The sequence below is a fragment of the Pieris brassicae genome, chromosome 13 (assembly GCF_905147105.1).
Source record: "Pieris brassicae chromosome 13, ilPieBrab1.1, whole genome shotgun sequence".
Classification (NCBI taxonomy): domain Eukaryota; kingdom Metazoa; phylum Arthropoda; class Insecta; order Lepidoptera; family Pieridae; genus Pieris; species Pieris brassicae.
In genome coordinates, this window is record NC_059677.1 from 1,267,429 (window position 1) to 1,294,012 (window position 26,584).

General features: G+C 33.9%; 2 protein-coding genes across 5 annotated transcripts in view; one reads left to right on the forward strand and one right to left on the reverse strand.

The window, feature by feature from the left end:
* Positions 1 to 2,661: 2,661 nt before the first annotated feature.
* LOC123717667 (vacuolar protein sorting-associated protein 26C) lies at positions 2,662 to 11,458 on the reverse strand. 2 transcript variants are annotated; one of them, XM_045673787.1, is made up of 8 exons: positions 11,281 to 11,458; positions 11,058 to 11,201; positions 10,426 to 10,519; positions 9,298 to 9,446; positions 8,373 to 8,528; positions 6,961 to 7,057; positions 4,297 to 4,422; positions 2,662 to 2,767 (listed from the first exon to the last, which is right to left on the reverse strand). In XM_045673787.1, exons 1-8 carry the CDS (start codon positions 11,332 to 11,334, stop codon positions 2,682 to 2,684), a joined length of 906 nt encoding a protein of 301 aa, XP_045529743.1. In that variant the 5' UTR covers positions 11,335 to 11,458; the 3' UTR covers positions 2,662 to 2,681. The 2 variants fall into 2 exon arrangements, with proteins under 2 accessions (XP_045529743.1, XP_045529745.1); XM_045673789.1 differs by lacking the exon at positions 4,297 to 4,422 and having other exon boundaries at positions 2,669 to 2,767.
* Positions 11,459 to 11,793: 335 nt separating this feature from the next.
* Positions 11,794 to 26,584, forward strand: part of LOC123717666 (kinesin-like protein Klp68D) — a 68,878-nt gene continuing 54,087 nt past the window's right edge. For 2 of the 3 annotated variants that reach the window (XM_045673784.1, XM_045673785.1), the window contains exons 1-3: positions 11,794 to 12,142; positions 19,578 to 19,664; positions 22,513 to 22,638. In XM_045673784.1, the coding sequence (XP_045529740.1) occupies positions 12,038 to 12,142; positions 19,578 to 19,664; positions 22,513 to 22,638 (318 nt within the window). In that variant the 5' untranslated portion in view covers positions 11,794 to 12,037. The remainder of the gene's footprint in view (positions 12,143 to 19,577; positions 19,665 to 22,512; positions 22,639 to 26,584) is intronic. The other variant, XM_045673786.1, reaches the window with a different exon arrangement.

Consider the following 26,584-nt stretch of genomic DNA (forward strand, 5'->3'; position numbering starts at 1 on the left):
TGTACCTCCAATTATCTTTATATCGTCTGCACATCGCTTCCTGTCCTGTTCTTTTCCTTTTACCATTCTTCTAGCTGCTTCCATTACTCTAATGATAGCTCTTCTTGTCCAAGCTGTACCTCCAATTATCTTTATATCGTCTGCACATCGCTTCCTGTCCTGTTCTTTTCCTTTTACCATTCTTCTAGCTGCTTCCATTACTCTAATGATAGCTCTTCTTGTCCAAGCTGTACCTCCAATTATCTTTATATCGTCTGCACATCGCTTCCCGTCCTGTTCTTTTCCTTTTACCATTCTTCTAGCTGCTTCCATTACTCTAATGATAGCTCTTCTTGTCCAAGCTGTACCTCCAATTATCTTTATATCGTCTGCACATCGCTTCCTGTCCTGTTCTTTTCCTTTTACCATTCTTCTAGCTGCTTCCATTACTCTAATGATAGCTCTTCTTGTCCAAGCTGTACCTCCAATTATCTTTATATCGTCTGCACATCGCTTCCTGTCCTGTTCTTTTCCTTTTACCATTCTTCTAGCTGCTTCCATTACTCTAATGATAGCTCTTCTTGTCCAAGCTGTACCTCCAATTATCTTTATATCGTCTGCACATCGCTTCCTGTCCTGTTCTTTTCCTTTTACCATTCTTCTAGCTGCTTCCATTACTCTAATGATAGCTCTTCTTGTCCAAGCTGTACCTCCAATTATCTTTATATCGTCTGCACATCGCTTCCCGTCCTGTTCTTTTCCTTTTACCATTCTTCTAGCTGCTTCCATTACTCTAATGATAGCTCTTCTTGTCCAAGCTGTACCTCCAATTATCTTTATATCGTCTGCACATCGCTTCCCGTCCTGTTCTTTTCCTTTTACCATTCTTCTAGCTGCTTCCATTACTCTAATGATAGCTCTTCTTGTCCAAGCTGTACCTCCAATTATCTTTATATCGTCTGCACATCGCTTCCCGTCCTGTTCTTTTCCTTTTACCATTCTTCTAGCTGCTTCCATTACTCTAATGATAGCTCTTCTTGTCCAAGCTGTACCTCCAATTATCTTTATATCGTCTGCACATCGCTTCCCGTCCTGTTCTTTTCCTTTTACCATTCTTCTAGCTGCTTCCATTACTCTAATGATAGCTCTTCTTGTCCAAGCTGTACCTCCAATTATCTTTATATCGTCTGCACATCGCTTCCTGTCCTGTTCTTTTTCTTTTACCATTCTTCTAGCTACTTCCATTACTCTAATGATAGCTCTTCTTTATATCGTCTGCCCATCTTTCTCTGTCCATTTGAACCTGTTATCTCTCGACTAGTTCCCGGACCAGCTCCATTTCAATGGATAATGATTCTTTGGTCATTAATATTATATCTTCTGTTCTTTTGGATTCTCAGTGTTACACCCACCATACTTATTCAATATCTCAATACACTTTGCTTATTCATACAAAATAAGTTGATTTGACGAAAGTGTTTAGTTACTGGTTACAGGGTGATTAAAATAATAAATGTTAATTGCTATGTAACGAATGAATGCACTGAAGAGAGTGTTTACATCTGGCTATACTCTCGGGGCGTAATTCTGACGATTTAAGAAATCGCAACGCTTATAAAACTAAGAAAGCCTTGACCGAGCAAAATACAGCCTTGGCTCGTACACAGTACTGTCACTTAACAGATTAAACGCAATTCGAAAGTTTTATGGCATTTTAACTAATTTCACGTAATATTGTACAGTGATTATAAGGCTTAGTTTGTATATAATACTTTTATTAGTTCTTTTGTGTGCTAGATTTTAAGATATTGTAAATAATTATAGAATAATAAAGTTTTTGGAAATAGCTCACAGCCTTTTTTTGCGCCCTGCCTCAACTTTATCCGTTCTAAAATACTTAGCCTGATAATGATCATATGATCGCTACAACCAAGGTCGTAATTAACTAAATCCACTGTAATAGAATTTGTTATTATTAAAATTATTGAAATTTAGAGGTTTAAAGAAGAAACTTCTAGGAATTTGTTAAAGTAAATTTTCAAAAAATAATGACTTTAATTGCTACCATGTGGGCTTGTATATCCCATATATAATAGAAGAAAATAAGCAGTTTTAATAATTAACTGATTCACTATACGTAAGTCAATGATAATATAAGATACTATTTGTATCACCTCGACGTCCGTAGTTCCACAACTGAGCGTTTTCTAAGACAGTTTTTGCCACCCACCACCACTATGTGGATCCAGCTGCCCACTGAAGTATTTCCGAACCAATTCCACTTAGGGTCCTTTAAGAAAAGACCGTACCAAATCTTGAAAGGCCGTCAACGCACTTGCGAGCCTTCTGGCAATTTGAGTGTCACATTACAAAAAAAATTGGCAAAAGATTAATTGTGATAAATCCTTTGAAAGATCACTGTTGACTTAGGTTTCAGCGTGCGACTCGATCTCTCGATCTCCGGCTGTGCACCAATGGATTTTCTTTCTATGTGCGCATTTAACATTCGCTCGAACGGTGAAGGAATACATCGTTAGAAAACCGAGTCTCGTGCTGATCACCTACTTGCTTATAGATCAAAAGGTTTTCAGGCCACTGATTTTATTTATTTATTTAATGTAATCTTTGGAATACTTTTATATCTGTCATTAAGCGGTCTAAATAACGGTAATAAAAAAACGTTTTTTAATATAATTTATTTATTATCTACATCTTAACAATAGTATTGGAAAGTTTTCAGTCACTAAATAATCATCTTCAAAGATCACCGAAATATTCAGCTCGAACTCTGAAACAATATATACATGCAGAACCGGCTGTTAGTGGTTTTCACTAGGGATGAAGTATTGGCGATATTTTAATTGCTATAGGTGCGCGTGATTCCAGCACCATATAATAATAGTTCCTAGGCTAGGCAGTAGTGAAACAAAGGTAACTTCTTCGAGACTTTAGTATGTATATTAGGTTAAAAGTATACACCGAAGAAAACAGATTAAATAAAGAAAAGTATTGTTAACACAGCAAGAGAAAGTCAACGTTTAAACAAGAATAAATTAATTATAAGTTACTAAGGGAAATTCGTAATTCGCGCGCACAGGTTTCGAGTTAGATAGTTCGAATCGCACTTTTTTTTTTGAATGGAATCTTGTTGGTTGGTCTAAAGGGCCTTTACAGCTCAGCTCGGGCTGTTTTAGCGAGCGTAGCTCAGCCTGGATGGCCTTACCTCTTGTAAAACGTTACGATGCAGGGCGGGGATTGAATTACGCGTTATTGTTAATATTATTTTCGACTGTCCAGTACTTTACACCACATAATGGTAAGTTTCAGTTTTAAAGAGCCACTGGAGTTGGTCACGAAACGTTTTACTATTGGATCCAGAAAACGTTACGGCGCGTTTCATGGGGGGGGGAGGGGGTCAAGAATCTCCAAAAATTGCGTGACGTATTACTTGAACGCTCCCTTATTCTGAAACTTAATTAACTAAACTTGAATCTTATTCAAATTTCAAATATCTATCCTTAACTTAATTTAAATTCACGAAGCGTTGCTATCAGTATCGGCAAAAAGATCGATGCATCCCTAGTTATCACGTCCAAATATCTTCTAGAGTTACTCTCTTAATAAAATTTGCGGGAACTGCCTTTTATAAATGGGGACTTAGAGGAGTTGCCGAAGTATGATAGTTCAGGCACCAACAATAAAGGCATTCAGCACACGGACTCAAACTGTAGACTAGCCCCGCGTGTGACTGTGACAGAACCGACCAAACCACTCATTTACTTTTGAAAGGGACAGGTGTGATCTGGAGCCTGGTAGGGTATCCCGGCATGGGCTATCAGAAATGTTGCTTGAGCTGGACAAATTCAGCTGCAAGATTGTTAAATATAGGACGACAGGTAACGCGAGTAAATTTTTGAAGTGAAACTTCTTTATCGGCGTTGTAAAAACAATACCGTCACATTTTTCGGTTACGCGTCACATTTTTCCGTTACGCGCCATCGTTTTCTTGTCCCTACCACGGTTGGTTCGTAAAGATTCGAAGCCATTAACAACAAAAGTATATAACAACGATAACGATAGTAATAATTATATTACAATTAATGAAATTCTGTAATAATCTTAGTAGTTATAAGGTAAAATGTAATAATTGTATTATTTGTATTCATGTCTATGATAATAAAAGCCTTTTGTTAAACTTTATTTAACCAATTTCTGTAAAGTTGCATATAGTAGATCATTTTTCGAAAAATAAGATCATAAAGTTTCACTTCTTACGTGTGAACGCACATATATTTTTCTTAGAATTATTGGTCTTACCTATTTTAAAATTGGTAGTGGTTGTGGTGGGACATGTGAACAGCCTTGGTAGCACCATGTATAGCGGCACATCTCGGGATCGACAGACATCGCCTTCACCCACTTGAATGATTTGGATCTCAGTCGCTGTTTAAGAATCTAAGTTCAGTAAAATAAACAATCTTTTGTTGAAGTGGAAACAATAAGACTGAAAGGTGTTTGAACGTGAATTAGTGACAAAGAAAAACGCCTGCAACGCACTTGCGAGCTCTTTGGCAATTAGTTATTGAAGTTGAGGTAAAATTAGTCTTTAGATTTAACAAATTGCAAATTATTTTATACTAGATTGGCTTGTATACATTGTAAATGGGAACTATTCGTTGTTTTTGCTGCAAACAATGTGTTGTTTGTTGTAAAAACGAAAAAAAAATATTGTGACATATTTAAATTTAACTTTGAAAATCGTTTAGGATCGTTAAACTGATTGTATAGATGTTGAGAATTCCAACTCCAGTCTAGTCTGGCCATAAATATGTATTGTTACATAAAAACTTTTTTTCTTTTTACTTTTTGTTTCGAATTTGGAACACTTATTATTAATATAAAAACTCCTTTCGATTTTGCGCCATCTCACATATTTTTTCTTGTTCATTATCAAATTACTACTTCATAAATAAAATATAGCTTAATTTCATGATTATTAATCCCTAAATATACAAAATTCAATAAATAAAAAAATGTTATTCTATGTAATTGGTACTAGCCGGGAGTGTGAAGTTTTATGTGCTATTTTTTATTGTGTTGCTATTAGCTATGTTATATAGGTTTCGTAATGCCATCTTTTGCTGTGCCCTAACAGGGTCCATAATATTGTACTTAGCTTTAAGCCTCATAAACATCTTTTGTAACGTTATGGAATGCAAATAAATACATGAATACATAAATATTATAATAAAGTCCGTTTGACATAAGGTTAGACTGCAATTGCAATAAATTTCTTCGCCTAACGTCTTTCGTCTCTTTCTATCAAATAGTGTTTATGCTATGATGAAATGTAACATCACTAGTTGAAATGCTCCAATTAGAATATTTAAGAACTTAACAACTGTCGAACTATGACGTTTTTTTTACCTCTCTTTTTATAGTGTAGGGGGGAAAAATGATTTTACGGGATGACCTAAACGGGTAATCATCGCAGCCAAGCAAAATGTAATAGGTGAAACGGGCATAAATACTATCAATGCCAGAGGTCTCGCGAGTACGTTGCCGGCCTTTAAGTTTATTCAAATACTAATTGTAAATCTCCAACTATAAACTCGAATATCCAATCATATAAAGTCTAGACGTCCAGATTCACAGCAGTCGCGATTAGGCCGACTGTCAAAGTTGACAGATAACAATTTGACATAAAAAAGCCTATTAAAATTTTGCCATGTATTGCATACACACAATATGGAAAGGACCAAGGGGAAGAAAAGGAAGGCCTATAGGTAAATAGAAGATATACAGCCTGAGCAGGAAGCGAGTGGAAAAGGAATGAAATATTTGAAATGGCGCCAAATCGAAAAAAGTTTTTATATTAATAAGTGTTCCAAATTCAAAACAATTAAAACGATTTTTTTATGTAACAGTATTTAGGGCCAGACTAGTTATTGCTTTCCTTCAATTGGAGGTCTCATTATCTATACAATCTGTATTTTTTTTAAATATTATGGTAATAGTTTTAACATTATGTATTTTAACATATGTTTCGTAATTTCGGATACGTTCCTAACGATCTTAAACGTTTTTCAAAATTAAATTAAAACAGTCAAGCCGTTTGGCCACAATATATTTTTGTAGTTTTTACAACAAACAACATATTGTTTGCAGCAAAAACAACGAATAGTTCCCATTTACAATTTATACAAGCCAATTCGCGGCGTCGAACCGATTTCTAGTAAATTTATCGACTCATTTTACCTCAATTTGTTTGTATGTAAAAAATGGATTTCGTAATAAATTACATTTTTCTTGTACTTTAAATATAAATAAATGCCATAACGTACAAAACACTTAATCAGTTCCAGAACGGCTGGACCCATTTGGAATAACTAAATAATCTCAAGAGATTTACGTAAAAAAACGTAAACAAAAATATGACGTTTATCAACGTCATAGACACGAATTGCTTCATAGATATTTTTTTGAGTTTAGACTGTATTTATCGACTTTTAGGTGAAGTTTGAGGTCAGCCAAAAATTATTGTACATTTATTTTTATTTATTGATGTGAATCTTTATCGGCGTTGGGAAAAAAAATACCGTCACATTTTTGGGTTGCGCGTCACATTTTCCGTTACGTGACATCTTTTTCTTGTCACTACCACGGTTGATTCGAAGAGATTCGAAGACATTGATAACAAAAATATATAATAACGATAACAATGATAGTAACAATTATATGACAATTAATGAAATTCTGTAATAATCTTAGTAGTAGTAAGGTAAAATGAAGTAATTGTATTATTTGTATTCATGTCTATGATGATAAAAGGCTTTTGTTAAACTTTATTTAACCAATTTCTGTAAAGTTGCATATAGAAGATAGTTTTTTGAAAAATAAGATCCATAAAGAAGTTTCACTTCTAACGTGGCACATGAAACATTTTAACTTTATTTTTTCAAAGATTATATTGTAACATACCATCTCTTGAGTATCCCTCTGTTGAGCCACAGGTTTCTACTCTCACTAGTTGTAGTTCAATAGATTTTATCTGCACCGAGCAGTCATCTACACGAATCTGAAAGTCATTTTTTTATAAACAAAAGTAAGGAACTTCAAAAGAAAGGAAAAACACAAAACACTATATCTCACTACTAATAGTACTACAGTTGGCAAATTTATACGTGTCTTTTGAAGGTTAGGGCATACTAAATATTAATTTGTTAGTAGCGCCATGTATATGTCAGTCTACGAGCTTTTAAGCATATTATATACATCCGGGGCCAGATTTAGAGGAAGGCAACCATCTGTTGAGGCCCGTCTTTTGTGGAGAGAAGAGACTTGAAAATAGTTTCAAATTCCGACTAGTAAACCGCTTTTCTTTTGATATATTTTATGTTTGTTAAAGAATAGAAAGTTTCTTTTTTAAATTTTATTTGTAAAATAGTTTAACGCCAGGGCCTCCATTACTTTGTTGCCCCGAAGCCTTCAGATCTCTAAACCTGGCCCTGTATTTATTTACTTTATAAGCAACTCGAAACCTACTTGACCAATTTCGAAAATTATCATTAGAAAACTTCATGAACTGTAAATAATTTCCAGAATATTTATAAAAATAAACGTCCAGTCATTTAGGATTTTTTTTAGGATTACACCCTGTAAACAAGCCTATGGACACCCATTTTTAGTGGGTGCGTTGCCGGCCTTTGCGTGTACTCCTCACGTTAACTTTGAAAAGTTGGAAGTCCTATCTCTCAGAGAAGACCCCCACCGGGATGCCATGCCAAAGTTCGCAAATGAAAGTACCCTGTCAAACGGACTGTGGAAGATCAAGATGATGCTGATGAAATTCCGATTGATACAGCTCGAACGCTGTTGAAGCGAGGCAGGAGGGATCATACCAAACAATTCTTCAGAACACTCACCATAGTACACTTGGTAGAAAACGCAAAGATACACTATGTCTCTGAGTAGAGAGAGAGAATCAAGTCGATCAGTAACAAATTGGAGATTGACAATTCGACAAATTTGGTCAGAAGGAAGAAGTCTCTGGAACCTGTGGATAGTAGTGGTGACTCCAGAGCTGATGCTTTCCTCTCATACAGCGAGGAAATGCTGCTTAAAGGTACAGTACAGGACCAAACTTTTTAAATGTGTTTTAATTATCTATATCATTATTATTATTATTGGCCGCTCTACGCCCTTGAATTCGAACTGTTAGTAAATGTAAATTTACAATTAATTTAACTTATTTACCTAACCTAACTTTCAAATAAGAAAAAGATTTTGAGAAATTTGTGGACAAACATACGTAAACTTACGAAGTACATAATGTTTTGTTAACTTTCAACTATTCCCTAGCAGACACAATCTAACGATCACGAAAAGCTCACCTTTCCTGTAATCGGTTTGTCAAGGGCACACACCGTGCTGTCAATTTCCGCATACAGCTGAAAATTTGGCATTGACGCTCTCGAAGCGGGGCCAGACGCACGAATAGATGCAGGAGTTATCTCGCATCGCACTGGCTTAAGAGGCCCTGGGTCTTTCTAAAATAAATAACATATTTCTTAACATATACAAGCAATTGGTGTAATAAATAATTAATCATAATAAATATAGTGATTTTGGTATTTTTAATCGTGTATCATTCGTTTAAATTTGAAACTATGTATATTAATATAATAATAATGTGTTTTTTTCCTTGATAAATGCACTATTGAAAATAATTTTTCTTTCTAAATAGGAGTACCGAATCCTATAGATCAAGTCAACAGCTTTCATAACCAATTATAATTAAATAGAACAATTTGTAACTTAAAAAAATAAATGACAAAATGTTGACAAGTCAGTCCTTAATGGGTATTAAAAGTTTTACAATCTTGTAATAAATAAACTACTCGGCCAACCAATTTTTTATGATAGCAAATTGTGTATATCTGATATATAAGTTTGAATAAAAAAGAAAATTCTAATACAAAAATATTTTAACAGTATAGCAATAAAGAAGGCTATTGCTTACCTTTAAAATATTCACTTAGTTAACTACTTACTCCTTATTAAGAATATCCATAGCGCTAAATGACCTGCATCATGAACCCTACATACACACCTTTACATACAACCCATCACACAGCCCAATTTAGTCCCCTTTACTAAATGTTTGTACCACCACCACCACCTAAGGCTATATATTTAGTGTAATTAATAATAATATATATAATTTTTGCTTGCTGTAGGATTTCAAAATAAATGCATCTATTCATAATGATGAGACAAAATTAAAAGATATATAAGAATCTATAACATAGTACTCACATGCTTATATTGTACAAAAAATTGGCATACTGCATTAAGCGGTTTATTTAAAAATGACCTTTTCATACTGCATTGAATTGTGTACATAACATTCACAAATACTCCATGATACGTTTCCAATAGACCCGGCCCAGCTGAGCTTGGTCTTCCTGAAAAAGACGGTTATAGATAACTTCCTTAACAATAAAACAACAGCTGTATAACAGTTATAGTGATCTCCTCCTCCGTCCTTGGTTAAAACATTGTGGACTGAATTTATTTTTGTGTCTGTCCTTATGACACAATGTAGTCCTTGGTTAAAACATTGTGGACTGAATTTATTTTTGTGTCTGTCCTTATGACACAATGTAGTCCTTGGTTAAACCATTGTGGACTGAATTTATTTTTGTGTGTGTCCTTATGACACAATGTAGTCCTTGGTTAAACCATTGTGGACTGAATTTATTTTTGTGTGTCCTTATGACACAATGTAGTGCTTGGTTAAACCATTGTGGACTGAATTTATTTTTGTGTGTCCTTATGACACAATGTAGTGCTTGGTTAAAACATTGTGGACTGAATTTATTTTTAAGCATGTATATGATTAGGAGATGTGTATGGACAGAGCACAGTGGGCCTTGTCTCTTCAGGATGCGACTTTAATCGCTGAGATTGTAGGTTTGATTCCTGGCTGTGCTCTAATGGACTATATCTTTCTATATGCGCATTTGACATTTGCTTTGGGGCTTGTCTAAGACTCTTTGCCTATTAGATTTAGAAATGATCATGAAACAGGTACAGAAATGTTAGACTTCAAAACGTTGTAGCTGCAATGATGTATCTTTTTCTGATATAGAGATTTCTAAACCTCCTATATATATATATAAGAGAATTCATAAAAAAATAAATCACTTTTAGTAATAATAATATATATATATATATATACTATATTTTTTGTTCTCAGAGTTAATGTTTCTTTGATCCATTCTTTATTGATAATTAAGTGCATGTTGTTTTATAAAATCCAGTAGCCCACTGCTTCGATTTTAAGGCAAAAACATAGTCTCAAAGAGTAGCACAATCACACCACAAACCATTAGGCCAACACTGCTTTATTAAACTAAAACTATGGTAAAAAATATTGTTCACCTCTGAGTGGCATCTCAAATGGGATTTCAGTGACACCTACTGGTATTTTTCCAGCTGCGACAATTTCCATAGACGTATTAACTAATGTAATGGGCTAAAACATACAAAAAATCTGAATCAAAGCAATTGGCAACTCTTAGATCGATTTTCAACTAGCATCAGTCAATTTTTTTTAAATACAAAAATATTAATATTTCACATTATTTTAATTTAATAAGAAAAAAATTATTATAATGCATGCCACTGAGTATGAATCCCAAGAAATTCACCTAATGTGGGTGTAAGGTATGCCATGTCATATGTATTAATAATTAAAAATTCTAATTACATCCATGTTCACAACCATTCCAATTGGCAACTTTTAAGCCTACTGTTTTATATTGCTCTGAAATATAATCACTATAAGAATGGACAAGGTACAGACAGAACCATAATAAATGGTCAAGTGTTCTAAGAGTTTAATACACATTTATTATATTTGTATTTGGAATCTATTCACAGTGAAACTTAGTATGTGTAATAAGGGTAAATAATAATTTTTACATCCAAATATATTGGTAGTATTGTTTTGAATATTTAAAATATTTTACCTCTTACACAGCCCTTTTAATTCTTCTAGCTATTAAACTTACTTTAATATTGTTCGAGAATGCATCAAAAATACCAGCATTTTTGGAACTTATTTGTAAGTTGACCGAGCCTTCCATGAAGAGTACCAAGCCTTCATGTCTTACATCGCTGTTGCTTTTAACGACTACAACACCGGCTATGATTTCCTGGAAACACACACAAACAGTTACTTGCATATTCGTATTCATTTACAATGTTTAATTAAATGTCGAAAACAACACGTACGCCTTCATGATAAACTTTACTAGGACGTTTTAAACTGATTGTAAGAGTTGTCATTGTTCTTGAACTGGACAAAAAATAAGCCACAAAACTGATTTGCGTTTCTAAATACTATACGCTTTCAGTAACTTGTATTAAATGTAATTTCAAATAAACTAATTACTAGATGAATTATTAACAAAACAAATCAAACTATTATTATCATTAACAATAATGTCAATTGTCATATAATTTTCCATTGTGTCACTTTCTCGTTTCTGACGCATTTATAAATGAAGATGTTTAATTTACCTTGTTATTTGTGTTTTTGTAATTTTTATTAATTTTATTGGTCATTTTTTTATTACTTAACTCATACTTTACTTTTCAAAGAAAAATATAGAACAAATAAATCGGTTAATAAAGATAAGGCATATACTTTTTCATTATTATTGCAAGGTTTCTGAACGTAAAACTGTCACAACAAAAAATCGTTGCAAATCTGAAAATAAACGTCAGTTGCATAGAAATGTCCGCTCGACGTGGTGTGATATGAAAAAGCGGAATTCGAATTTTACGATTTTATTTATTTTTCTACATTGTAATACACCTGTTTATAATTTTATTGTTTTAATCAGTTGATTAATTTTTAAATCGTGAATAAATTAGTGAAATTTGTGTGTTGATTAAATAAATTGGTGATGTTAAACGTGCACCCTGGATGGATCGATATTTTCTAGATTGAGTATAAAATTTAGCAGCAATATTATAAGTGGTTAAGATGGAGAAGTCGGCTAGACCACGAACGGCTCTGAATGAGTGTGTTAAGGTGGTTGTCCGATGCCGACCTCTATCTGAAAGGGAAAAGAACGAAAGCTATGAAGAGGTAAGATTTGTTTTGTTGATTTAGGGAACCAGGGATGCGCAAACCTAGTGCGTCGTCTTAAAACAGCTACCAGACTATCGATAAACAATAATATTACACTCAATATTTTGTAAAAGAAAATTAGCACAAGTTTTAAATTATGGTTCGCAACGAATGATTTTATATCGATAACTTAATAAACCATAAACGATAAAACACGCAAATAATTTTTCAATGTTACGGCATTTATGATTTTCTGATAGCCGAAATCTTGAATAATTCCTATGATTAGATTAAATATGATTCACGTGTTATACCTACGTGGGCTTAGACGATTTTACGCCCATACAAAGTCATACAGCGTACGTTAATAGCGTCATACAAACAATACGAGGTCCCTAATTATTAAAATATGTATTGTTAAAATGCATGGTTTAATACGTAAAAATAAGCTCTTGTTTCATCCGATCGTAATACATCCTTGACCAACATTACAAAATTATTTCTTATTGAAATCAAATATTTTTATTATTACGCAAAAAGTCTCATTATCAATGACATTATTTTTATTGCTTTGGTTTAAAATTTAGTTTATTGAAATAAATGACTCACAGAGATCTAGGTCTGAATCATAGTGTAATTTTGTTTACTTAAATACAAAGACAATATTTACAAAATACAGGTGAGTTTATTTAAATAATTAAATAAATTGTTAGACTTTTTTTACAAGTACCCTCACTTCAAATTTAGGTAGGAATGTTAATATTTTTAAAATACTGATTGTATTTATTAAATGTAGATAGGGCTTATGTGGCACCCACCTATATTACAAGGTATGTTATCCAATATTCAAGTTTTAGACATATCCTTGTGTATTCCATAAATATAATTTCCTGTTAAACTGTTTAGATCTCAATTAATTTATGTAAATGACATTCTTGATAAGGATTGTTTGCTTAAATATTTACATTGGCATAGTGATTTAATTAATGCATTTATGCTAAAAGGCATTTAATATTCCTAATGAAGACAAGACTATTATGTGATTATAGTTACCTGAAATGGCATACAGATAAAAATATCCTCTTTCATATTATAAACATTAGGCTTAGTGCTAAGTATGACTCTTGTGTGTCAAACTGTACAGTTCTCATAGTAGAGAATTCTTGACTATTAGTTATACATTTCTTCATTCGTTTCGTTGATAATATCTCCTAAGCTATGGAGTAATTTGACAAAGGGAAATCTAGATTAGGATAGATCTTATGATATTTTTGTTAAGCGCGTCAATAACTGTCGCACAGCCGGGGTTTGAAGGTACGAATTGCAAAATTTAGTTTCGTACATCAAGGAATACAAAATTCCATCAAGTGATTCGTCGTTCCACAACTTTTCAGGCAGTTTTTGCCGTGCACCACCACTATGTGGAACCCGCTAACAACTGCCACAAATTTTCAAACCAATTCGACTTAGGAGCCTGTCAGCTACAATACCATATACTACGCTATGTTTAATAAATACTACAAGAATTGATTGACATTCTAAGGATATAAGCAACAAACGATGTGATTTTATTTTTACTTAGTATTGAGGCTTTGTCGGTATTCGTAATGGTCCTATGTTGCCATGATATAAATAACTTTAAATTGATTTATTACGACCGTTCAATCGTTCGTTCGTTCGACGTTCGTACAATCATTTATTTTTGCTTATCGTCTATTGTACATGTTGGTGGTGTGTCAACATGTTGGTAGTTGTTTCTGATGAGGAAATATAGGCTCAAATAATAATTTGTATTTGGAAATTTTATTATTTAAACATAAATTCTAATATCTGCTTTTTATTAAAGAAAACTTTTAGTATTCACTATACTAGTATTTGTTACTTTCGGATCGGTTTAAACATTTGTTCCCACTTAACAAACGCGTTAAAAATGTTTTTTTTTTATAAAACCGGGCAAACGGGCAGGTGACTCATTTGAGGTTAAATAATACGTCAGGCGGACACGCATATTGTCGGGCTTGCAGATGCGTTGCCGGCCCTTTAAAAATTGGTACGCGCTTGAAGGGAAAGCGTTATCAATATTGGGATATTTTAATTTGAACCCATCTTTATATTAACTGTACACACGACATCACAAGCGAGCCCCTTATTAAAATCAATCGTGTATTGGCTATATTGACCTGGCCATAAGCGTTCACTCCAAATAAGTATGTCCCATATAAAGCCACATGCCTGGAGTGGTGTTTTATACGAATATTTGTACATAAACGGAAAATCTTTACCTAAAGCGTCGTCATTAGTCATGTTTGATGAATTTTTTACTTATTATAACTATCTAATATAGTTCTTTGTAATATAAGTTCTATTGTTATGTAGGCATTGGTTAAGGTCATATTTTTTGAGGGTACTTCACTAGCGTAACATTCATTTGGGTATGGTATTCTTGTTAGTCCTATTTGTGATTTTGTTTTTATAATAATAACGAAAGATTGACGTTATTGCTGTAAGCAGTCTAGAAACTTATTTATCTCAATTTTTAAAAGACGAAATTAGTTATTTTTACTAGGTCAAAAGTCTCCATACATGAAGGTGAATGAAGGGAGATGTCAAAAGTCCCCATACATGAAGGTGAATGAAGGGAGATGTCAAAAGTCCCCATACATGAAGGTGAATGAAGGGAGATGTCAAAAGTCCCCATACATAAAGGTGAATGAAGGGAGATGTCAAAAGTCCCCATACATGAAGGTGAATGAAGGGAGAGGTCAAAAGTCCCCATACGTAAAGGTAAATGAAGGGAGAGGTCAAAAGTCCCCATACGTAAAGGTGAATGAAGGGAGATGTCAAAAGTCCCCATACATGAAGGTAAATGAAGGGAGATGTCAAAAGTCCCCATACATAAAGGTGAATGAAGGGAGATGTCAAAAGTCCCCATACCTAAAGGTGAATGAAGGGAGATGTCAAAAGTCCCCATGCGTAAAGGTGAATGAAGGGAGATGTCAAAAGTCCCCATACCTAAAGGTGAATGAAGGGAGATGTCAAAAGTCCCCATACGTAAAGGTGAATGAAGGGAGATGTCAAAAGTCCCCATACATGAAGGTGAATGAAGGGAGATGTCAAAAGTCCCCATACATGAAGGTGAATGAAGGGAGATGTCAAAAGTCCCCATACATAAAGGTGAATGAAGGGAGATGTCAAAAGTCCCCATACATGAAGGTGAATGAAGGGAGATGTCAAAAGTCCCCATACATGAAGGTGAATGAAGGGAGAGGTATGTCAGGTGAGGAGCAAGTTGATCTCTCTTTCGGGAAAAGATATTTATTTATCCAAGTCATAAAGACTTATGTTTAATCGATTTTATAGAAATAATTAAAATTTTTATAATGTAACCACCTGAATTGTAAACTGTTAGCGCTACAACTCATGGTTGTATCTGTTATAGAACAGGGAGCAAACGTGCAGATGCCTGATGTTAAGTGAGTCAAAGCCAGAGGCCTCGCGAGCGCACGGCTGGCTTTTTGAAAATTTATACGTTGATTTCTTGAAGGACTCTTAAGTCGAATTAGTTCGGAAATACTTCAGTGGGTAACTAGTTCCATATAGTAGGGGTGCGCGGCAAAGTGAATAAAATAACGTTCAGTTGTGGAACGTCGTACTTCGAGGGGTTACGGTCTCCATAGTAAATGCGGTAGAAGTTGCAGACTCCACCTCTCTTCGCAAGGGATAAAGCCGCTCGGAATTATATATATGTTTTTCAAGTTATATGTTCTCGTATAAGTAGATATAAAACTAAATGCATACTCACGATACGATTGAGCACCTACAGTTAAAATATAGGACAGGCATTGTGTTGACAACAGGCTTGATAAAATGAGCGATGATTTCAACGTTAGGGAAGAGTTCGTTGACCTCACCGTCACGAGGATTTTCTTTTTGTCAATAAATAGAATAAAAAATGCGGGCAACGCTATACAATGTTTTCGTGACCTCGTTATTGGATATCTGTACGTGTACTAAAGTAATTCTAGTTAAAGAGTTTTGTTGCTACTGTGCTCTATAGTTTATAGTACATGTGTCAAACGTGTATTGAGGAACCAGTGCCCACTGAAGTATTTCCGAACCAATTCGAATTACGGTTCAAGAAAAGAGCGTGCCAATTCTTAAAAGGCCGGCAATGCACTCGCGAGCCCTCTGGCATTGAGTGTTTATGGGCGGCGGTATCACTTAACATCAGGTGAGCGTTTACGCCCTGTTCTATAAAAAAATATTACACAAAAAGATTATTTATTAAAACAAAAATACATATTCATTCGGATAACATAAACTGGTCGTTCACAGGCGATATCTTCTGGCAAACCTATTAAGGAAAAAGAGAAATAGAAAAGCCGTGTACCACGATAGGTTCTAGAATAAATAATAATAATAAATTTACAATTACGAAACTCACGATTAAACAAATGGAAAGGCGTGGTTTCTTTAAAATAAGGCATATTATAGAGACACATTTGAAAGACAAAATTTCATGTTAAAAGTATTTAAAAAATGACTTGCTGATAAAAAGGTTTCACATGGAGCAGAAGGGGCAACTCCATACTTTTTGGAGTTTACTCCTTAAGAAACCATTTGAGTTATAAGGCCCGGTACGGAAATTTTATGAGGAGTTAAATCAAGTGTAACACGAAACGTTTAGGCGTTGCGTACAGAGACAAACATATATATCTGTAGGATTGAACTCATTCTCTCTCTAAAATTGGATTTGTATAAATTGAACACAATTATTATTGTTATTATTATTATTATTTATATTGTTTTGTAACATACTTTATGTAATACTCTTTATTGAAGTAATATAAATAATTCGAATAATTACAGATATATGTTTGTTTCTCTTATCATTTTAGCAGATGCGTTCATTTACCCTTTTTTTCTATTCGATATACATCATAATTATCGTTCGTAAGGTATAAACTCCAATCGTGCGTCGTAGCTGACACACATACACATTTTTTTTAAATAGTTTTTATTATGAATTGTATACATTGATTTGATAGTTATATGTGAAGATCTAGTGTTCTAGGTACTTGAACGGTCCCGTTTTTTGTTAACAAGACAGAGTTTTTGTTAAAGAAGTATTACGAAAGCAGAACAACTGCAAATTATGCCCCCCCCCCCTTCCACTTGTCATCAAAAATAAGCAAAGCTCTCTAAGCTAATAGTACATAAACCTGTTATTTTTGTAGGAGTCCTCGAAAATGCATTAGTTTTCAAGCATTGACAATGTTTAATATGTGTAAAAACGTACATAACTGTTGAAGAAATCACCCCGAATAAGAAAATCAAAGACTACCTACATTGCTTACGTAATAAATGAATGGCTCCAAAACTACTACATAACATGGTGTGATAAAAAACAATGCAGCAGATACCTAACTTTATTATTATGTTGATACATGTTGCTCATATATTCACATGATTCATAAGATTAATCAAATAGACGATGTAAAATTCTTGTAACTGTTGTCTTCGAGTTAGTCCTAATGCAGTCTGTATTTGTGTAATTTATGAAAATTAACAATTAAGTTGAAGTTTGTTTATGGATGTCTATGCGACGCCATGTTGTCTAGCGTTTTGGCGGGTTCCCGAAATTATGAATAAATTTGAATTAAAGCCAATAACATAACTATAAATAACAATTTGTTTACGATCAGTGTTGGGACAATAGCGTGCGACAATAGGTCGTAGATTCGATCCCCGGCTGTGCACCAATGGAATTTCCTTCTAAGTGCGCTTTTAATTTGCATTTTAAAAGTCGGCGTTGCCTATTAGATTGACACATGATCATGAAAGAGATGCGGAAATCTAAGAACTAGACCTAAGAAGGTAACCCATTGATTGTATTTTTACAGTCGCTAATCTAAACTGGTATTTAGAATTGTCTTTTGTTGACATAGCTGTTACACATGAAGAAAAACACTTTTTGAACGGATTGAAGCTATGTATTATAATTAAAAACTTAAAAGCGCTGAAAAGCACGCGAAAATTTAAAATTTAGAATTATGTAAATAATTGTTAGTTTTTAATAATAGTACATAGCTTCAATCCGTTCAAAAAGTGTTTGTTAAATGACCATTTCTTCAGTATTTTCTTTATGAATATTGGATATTGTTTGTAGGCTGATAAAATACCTAAGAATAGGATCAATGCGTTCCGACCGCGGGCCGCGTTACGTAAACCCACAAGGTCATGATTGCCTTCATCTTTGCATTTATTGCAATATTTATAAAACTAGCGGATAAAGTGTATAACATCTCATGTCTGACTACAAGGCAGGGGCTTCAGTCGCGAAAAAATCGATTTAAATAAATACTTAGTCAATTTTCTTTGCGTAATTTACTATACAGTCAATTCCACGTTGAAGTTTTGAAGTTTTCTTGACGTGACACCTTATTGAGGGCTTTCCAGCATTGGCGACTGCCGCTCATTGATAATTGAATTATACTTGTATTATTATTTTAAAGTAGCGGACCCGACAGACGTTGTCCTGTCTTAACTGTGAATATCAATTTCGAATTGGTTTAATTAACTAAATAATATTTCAGTAACGAAGTGTTTATTATTCTAATGCTTTATGATAACATTATTTGTTTGTTTTTCTGGCGCGTATATAAATAGTGTTGTTGGTATTCCGACATGGGGACAGGCGACATATAACTGGTCATGTGAAAAACATTACATAAAGATTAATGCCACAAACAATTAGCGACTGTAATTATTTTATATGTATTTTATCAATATAATAACTCCGATCGAAGCATTTGTTTTAAACGATATTCATTTTATTAACGTCTTCTTTGACGGTATTTTCAATGTTATCTCAAACGCCATATGGTTACATGAAAAATAGTAAGTAACAAAAGTGTTAATATATATTAATAGTAAAAAGAGACGGATATATACTTGACGCTGATGATAGTCCAAGCTCTGCTTATAGTTTGTTGAGTATAGTACGTTGTATGACTTGTAGAAAATTTAATATTTATAAAACGTGAAATAAGTAATCGTAACAATTCGTTAAATAATTATCGCTTATAGTACATGTAATAAACAGTATTTTATCTGTATATTTAATTATATATTGGTGTGTCTATGTGTAAAATTGCGAAGACTGAAGGAAAAGATATAAATGGAAGAAAACATTTATAGACAATTGTGGAACGTCCTATGTCTCCCATGAGGGGCAGAGGACATCCAGCGTAGACCACCAGCCTCCAGCTTCCTTCGCCTCTGCAATGGTGCTTCTCTGCCAGGTTGTTTTGGGGGGATGGAATGCCTTGGAAGGCTTTTTACCCAGGTCCAAATAGATAAATACAATATTTTATTGTATTACTTTTAATGATTGGTATAAATTGTTTTTCCTTAAATTTGTCATTTATTGTGACGCATCAATTATCTATAGGGGAAGAAACGAGTTAGACACGAAGAAAAGGCCTGGTACGATCGTCTGTCGACAAAAGCTGTGAACAAATTTGATGGCAAATTACAGGTGTGAACGGTGTGGGTGCCTAACTTAACACTTGTTAATAGGTGGTGGTCGTTACTAATACTAATTTGTAATAATTAAGATCGAATGGAAAAGGTGACTGAGAAATACGGAAGTATGCTAAAAGAAATTTTGGATTGGCTTCTATTGCATTTGTAAATAATATTGTATATTTTCTGAATTTAGAGGTGGGTTACACTGTCGAAAGCATAACTCAAAACAGCAATGGCAAAATCATGAAAAATCAAAAAAGAGGACTACAATATTGTAATTGTTATAGTATAATAAAACAAATGAGTATAATTAATTCAAAACCATGTAATTGTTGCTTCGAATGTAAATGTTTGGCATATAGCAAAACGAATTTGTATTCAATTATTGTTGTCAAATACTAAAGCTGTTGTAAACTATAAACAGATTAAGAAAAACACTTTGAACGGATTGAAGCTATGTATTATTATTGAAAACTAATAATTGTTTACATAATTTAAATTTAAATTTTTTTCCGACGTTTCGCGTGCTTTTCAGCGTGCGTGACCCCCAATAATTATAAGTTTTTAATAATAATACATAGCTTCAATCCGTTCAAAAAGTGTTTTTCTTAATGTGTAAAAGCTATGTTAACAAAGGACACAACTATAGCATTTAAGGATTTAATAATAATAATTTAATAAATGTTAAATTAGCTCACATTAAATTAAACATACTTTTTATCCCGGGATCACATATAACGTAATTGGGGAGTCACAGGTTCCCGAAATAAAATTCTCACTCCTGGGATAAGTGACAGTACTGGTTAGTTACCAATATATTTATCGATTGGAAAAAAAATCCATTTAAGTAAATGTTTACGCCTAATGCCGTCATTTCCACTGGAAAGAATTCGTATGGAAATTATTACATTATAATGACAGCAGGTTACATAATGATTGATATTTCACGGTTATTGGCCGCACACGATGCGCGTAGGCACGCTTCGTTGACATTGTGTGGTTTAGTTCACACCTAACACAATATTTTGTTTAGAATTCCTTATATTATGTCAGCTTTTAATGGAAACAAATCACACCTCAACCTGATTTTAATTCGTTTTCGATTATCTGGGGATTAAATCATAAATAATAATTTCTCACTATAAATATTTATTATGACACATTCGTGTATTCGTGTTTAGACACGCCGTACTTGGAACCTAGACACATGGATTGGTGCCTAATCAAGCTTAATTCCTCATTTAACGCTTATTATACAGTAGATTAAGCAGATAATTCTTTTGCAAGCGAAACGGTTTTAATAAATTACTTCCTATCATTAACACAATTGTGGTATTTTATAGATTTATACATTTCAAGTGATCAGCCCAGTGCTTTGCTCACTTTAAATTTGAAAACGATGTTTTAGCCAGCTTTGCAAATTGAACCTATTATATTCTTCCTATTTTTATATAATTAGTATCCAAGCTAAGTATAAAGTTAATTTTCTTTCTTACAAAAGATAATTGGAGAAGTGTTAAGGAGCCAATTAAAACAAATGAAATGATACACAAATCTTGATTGAAATTTTAAATTTTTATCTGTTTCCTGGTGAACATACTCGGTTTTCTAATCAGAATTAGGATCTTCCTTACTTTGGACTTCCTATTTCATTATAAATGATCATATAAACGTATCACACCAAGTTTTGGTAAGGTACGTTTTCATTGCGCACATTAAAATCATTGTGAAATATTAACCGTTAATTTAAATTTCCTGTTAAAAGGGTTGAAGGAAGACTTACCAATTTTAAATGAAAGTGGAACGGTAATCCTAGGCAGGTGCTAATTGCTAGGCTTTACGTCCTCGCCCGATGACCTAAATGCTAGGTCACACTACTAGGTTTTCCTACATTCAAGCCAACGGCTTAACACAACCAACAAAAGGATTAAAGATACCCGTTACCTATATCAAATTCCAGTCCATTATTGCTCATAAAGCTTGATGTTTAAGCTTAATTCTTCCAATTGTGGTGCCAAATTTTCTATTTTTCAAGGTTCTCTACAACTCTCAATAGCGATACCAACTTTGGTTCCCCACGATCCCAGCTATGGTCCCCGCGATTCCAACTTCAATATTGATTTTTTGAAGTTTGTGATATCAGCCCTATTGGAAGTATCATATCGATCTCTTGTTAGGCCTCTGCTTTAAGTGTTTCCTTCACTGTTCGAGTAAAAATCTATATTTTGGTCTATTGGTGCAGGTGTTGCGTTTGGTCTTAGGTAACACAAAATTGTCTCTAGACAAATTATATTGTCCCACAATTGACGTTTTACCCAAAGATTGGTTTACATAGAAGTTATATAAATATACAATAATAATATTTTGGGTGATAACTGAAATAATTCTAAGCCTTGATCAACTTTCTGATTTACTAAACGGTGGTGGAAACTTAGAAGAATCTGCATTAATGAATAGATTTGATTGCGATCCTCCTATAGGTACATATTTAGACTTCTCTATGCAAATTTTTCAAATATCTATTTGTGAGTTGTTTCATCTATCATACTTAATTTATTTGCATGTATATGAATAGTGTTATTTAAGTCGATCTGGTTACATCCTGACCAAACGCGCTTTCAACGTTTACATGTAACGAATCCAATTGGTGCCCATGAGCAGTCGGCATTTAGTCTTCTAAAATATACAAGAATCTGTACGTTATAATACATACTTTAACTAAATATTTGAAATATGGTGTTTTCAAGGTTCCATATTAGAACCAATATGTTTTCGAATATGCATGAATGAGTTAATTTAAAAAAAATATATTTTCGTCCTTATATTATCAAAAATTAAAACAATAATGTGTGTAACAGGTTGTAAAAGTATGGCCGGAACGTGGAGCAGTGCAAGTCGACAATCCAAAAGGCCAGGACAAACTGTTCACCTACGATGCAGCGTACGACTGCACATCCGATACCAAGACTATTTACGATGAAATGGTAAGTTAATTTTATCTAATATTAAAGTAAATATTGATGTAAACATCTCAAAATCTTTGCTGACTCATCAAAGATTTAATATATTAGTTTTTTTTCATGGTCGAATGTAATATTTTGACCTTTCTAATAGATTATGTTTCAAGAATCACATGAGACCTTCATTTGGACTTGTTTCCAAAATAATTATAAAAATATAATCTTTCATACGTGTTAGTGTATTTATTAAATCTAACTCTATTATTTATATTAAATTTATAACTGGTTTTGGTGCGGTTTTCTACATATGGGTTATATGAATTGACTTATATAACGCCTGTTGAAGAGCTCGACAAAAATCTATCAAAAATGTACGTAATGGAATCCGGCAAAGTTTTAAGTTTTGCCTTTTGTTTTGTTTTCCAAGTAAATTTCACAGTTTTCATATACCTCATACTCATTGGATTATACACATCGATTAAAAGTATTATTGCTGCCAATAAAGTTTAGTCATTGTTCTGTTTTTCTGCTTAAAAAACTTAAATAATCAAATATTACTTACTCCGCTGGTTCTGCGACCCAATTAGTCTTGGTTTCCGAAATTAGAATTTTCTTTTACTACTTCCCACTAATTGCTGGCTTTCAGCTGCAGCAGGTCCACCTGCATAAGGCCCATACCTTTCAGGCCGCTAGATAAACAGCGCTGTTTAGGTTAGAGGCTAGGCTGGAAATTGAACGGCTTATTAAGCTAGGTGGCTGCGACATTCACATATATACAATTATACTGTACGTGAGTATGTCACTCAACTCCTCTTAAATGGCTGGACCGATTTGAATGTATTGTTTTTGTATGCGTTTGGGTGGCGCTGCAGTCGATACGTAGGTTATTTATCTGAAAAATATACACATACATAATATACATGCATAATATATATAATTTTTTTCAAGGACCTCTTATTGAGTATAGGCCTCTTCCAATTGGGTCCATCTCTCTCTATTTTGAGCATTTTTCTCTTAATCCTCTCGGAGTCGGGAATGATTTAAATTATTAGAATTTTTTTGTTGTATCCGCTTGTATATATAAACAAAGTAGCAGTAAGCAAATTAAAAAAAAATGGTTATTAAAATCTCTCCAAAGTGCTAATGATATTTTTATCTTGCGGCATGCATCAGCGTGCATCATGCATACTCTTTGCAATTTTATTACTCTTAATGGATTTATCTGATAAATCTAAAAGCTTTGGTACGTTTCGTACATGAATATCTTGACGTGTCGCATAACATTCAGAATATTTTTTTTATAATTATAAACGCATCCTCGCTTCATTTAGGATACTTAGAGCGGGGTGCATAATGTGGTTATAATGGAGATACTGGTTCGAAGTATTTGTTGTTGTCCAAGGGAGTTGGTACGGACTCCGAGGGAATCGGTACGGGAATATGTTTCAGGAATTAAATATTATGACAATATCTGGTCAATGTATTGGACCCTTGTTGTATGTACAAATCAGTATGATACTGGAAAGAGAACTAATCTAAGCGTTCGACCAACTAGGCTCCATATAAAACATTCCCAATATGGAAATTTTATTAGTTTTACGAACTCATAGGCAAAATTAGAGAATTATAAAAATAAATTCAAATCAGTCAATCAATTAATTCAGATTTGCTCCAGTGCAAACAATTTGTGTGACGCAAGACTTGGCGATTAAAAAGAGTGCTGTGTTGTTTTTCTTGACAGTTCTTCTTGCTCGCTCTACGCCCTTGACTTGCAAACGGCTAGTAAATATAGATTTAGAATCTTGTTGTAAGCTTGTAAGCTAAGCCATTGTTGAAAAGAGTGTCCATGGAGTTTCTCGCCGGTTCTTCTCCATGAGACCCACTTTTTGGAACCGTACAACTAGACGTTTCATAAGAGCCTGCAAAGGCCTATTTGAAATAAAAACTTTAGATTTTTGGAATCAATTTAACATCTTTTCTGTTGACGTGTCCTTGGTTACCTACATGAATAAAGTAGTTTGAGAACCCATAAGCTTACTATGTGTTCCACGCAACAACCTGAGGCGGAAGTCACAATTTTTTGGATGTACCGCGCCCACAACTTGGTTAGCGAGGCGACATTTACGAAAGCGATACGTAGAGATAAGATTTTATTGTTTGTAAACTGGTTAAGTACAAAAAATAATATATTCGAATAGTAGTTGCGTGTTTATTCCTTTAAGGACGGAATTTAGACGAAGAGAGCAGACATACTTAAAACACTCTCAAGAGGCCAAATAATCATGGCGGAGGCTTGTTTTACATTGTTAATCAACTCGCTGGCTTTCGGTCAGAAAGTTACACGTTTTTGACGCTGCTTTTATATAAATCTAAATGCTAGCTATTTAATTGAATATCAACATTTAATCAACTGTCTAGAGATTCAATTAACTCCCTGATTTAACTACTTTACTGCGATATATACAATGCCAGTGACAAATTAGTAAGACGGGCCAAATGACGCACGCGACAATTTTATTCAGCGGAAATTCTCATGGAATAACTATTAATAGTTCCAAATTCTCTCTTGACATTAGCACTGGTACTCTTCCAATAGCGCTCCAGACAAGTGGGAAGGTCCCTGAGTTGTGATATTGAGGGAATCGTGATTGTATACGTCAATATCGTTCGTATGTTGGCAATGACCAACACATTACAAGGGCAAACGGGCAGGGGGCTCACCTGATGTTAAGTGATATATATGGACATGGACTCTCTGTGCCAGAGGGCCTGAGAGTTTGGCCTTTAAGAAGGCTCTTCCTTGAAGGACCCCGGTTCAGAAATATTGAAGTGGGTAGCTGCTTCCACATGGTTGTGTGCGGTCGAAATTTCCCTAAGACACGCTCAGATGTGGAACGACGGACGTTAAGGTGATACGGATGGTATTTTGTATTCTGCCTTGACGTCCGATGATGAAACTTATCAGCAGGTATTAGTCCGAACAATTCCTCTACACACTCTTTATGGTGAATGCTGTAGAAGATGCAGAGAGATCATGAAGGGATCGCCAAGGGATCAAGCCCTAGCCTGTGTTAAGTGCTCTTACCAGTTTAGTGGCTCTTAGAACCCTTTCAAGCAAATGATATCGCAGTAAAAAACTTTCTTTGGACTGATCTAACAATAGGTTTGTATATACGTATATATATCAATGGCGCTACAACCTTTTTAGATCTGGGCCTAAGATTTCTGCATCTCTTTCATGATCATTTGTTAATCGAATAGGCAAGTAGGTGATCAGCCTTCTGTGCCTGTCACGCCGTCGAATTTTAGGGTCTAAGGCAAGCAGGTTTCCTCACGATGTTTTCCTTCACCGTTCGAGCTAATGTTAAATGCGCACACAGAAAGAAAGTCCATTGGTACACAGCCGGGGATCGAACCTACGACCTCAGGAATGAGAGTGGCACGCTGAAGCCACTAGGCCAACTGCTCAACTCACTGTTAACAATAGGTTTAACAATATAAATAAACATAAAAATATATAACTATAATTGACAATATAAATAACAAAAATAAAGCCGATCAGATGATACACGACTATTTTTAGATTATATCTAACGATATTCATTTAGTTTTTCGGAATAAATATTAGGTTTTTGAAGTAAAACTTTTATGTGACGGTAATACGATTTTTCCGTTACGCGCCATCTTTTTCGTGTCCCTACCACGGTTGATTCGAGAGATTCGAAGCCATTAATAACAAAAGTATATAATAACGATAACAATGATAGTAATAATTCTATTACAATTAATGAAATTCTGTAATAATCTTAGTATTAATAAGGTAAAATGAAATAATTGTATTATTTGTATTCATGTCTTTGATAATAAAAGCCTTTTGTTAAACTTTATCTAATTTAACTTTGTTTAACCAATTTCTGTAAAGTTGCATATATTAGATAATTTTTCGAAAAATAAGGTCATTAAGAAGTTT

Excerpts from the sequence above, each read along its gene's own strand:
- LOC123717667 (XM_045673787.1), bottom strand. The coding sequence starts at position 11,334 with ATGACAACTCTTACAATCAGTTTAAAACGTCCTAGTAAAGTTTATCAT. Across the intron at positions 8,529-9,297 it reads TTTTTGTACAATATAAGCAT|AAAGACCCAGGGCCTCTTAA; the intron begins GTGAGTACTATG and ends TATTTATTTTAG. Across the intron at positions 2,768-4,296 it reads CACTACCAATTTTAAAATAG|AGTTCGAGCTGAATATTTCG; the intron begins GTAAGACCAATA and ends ATATTGTTTCAG.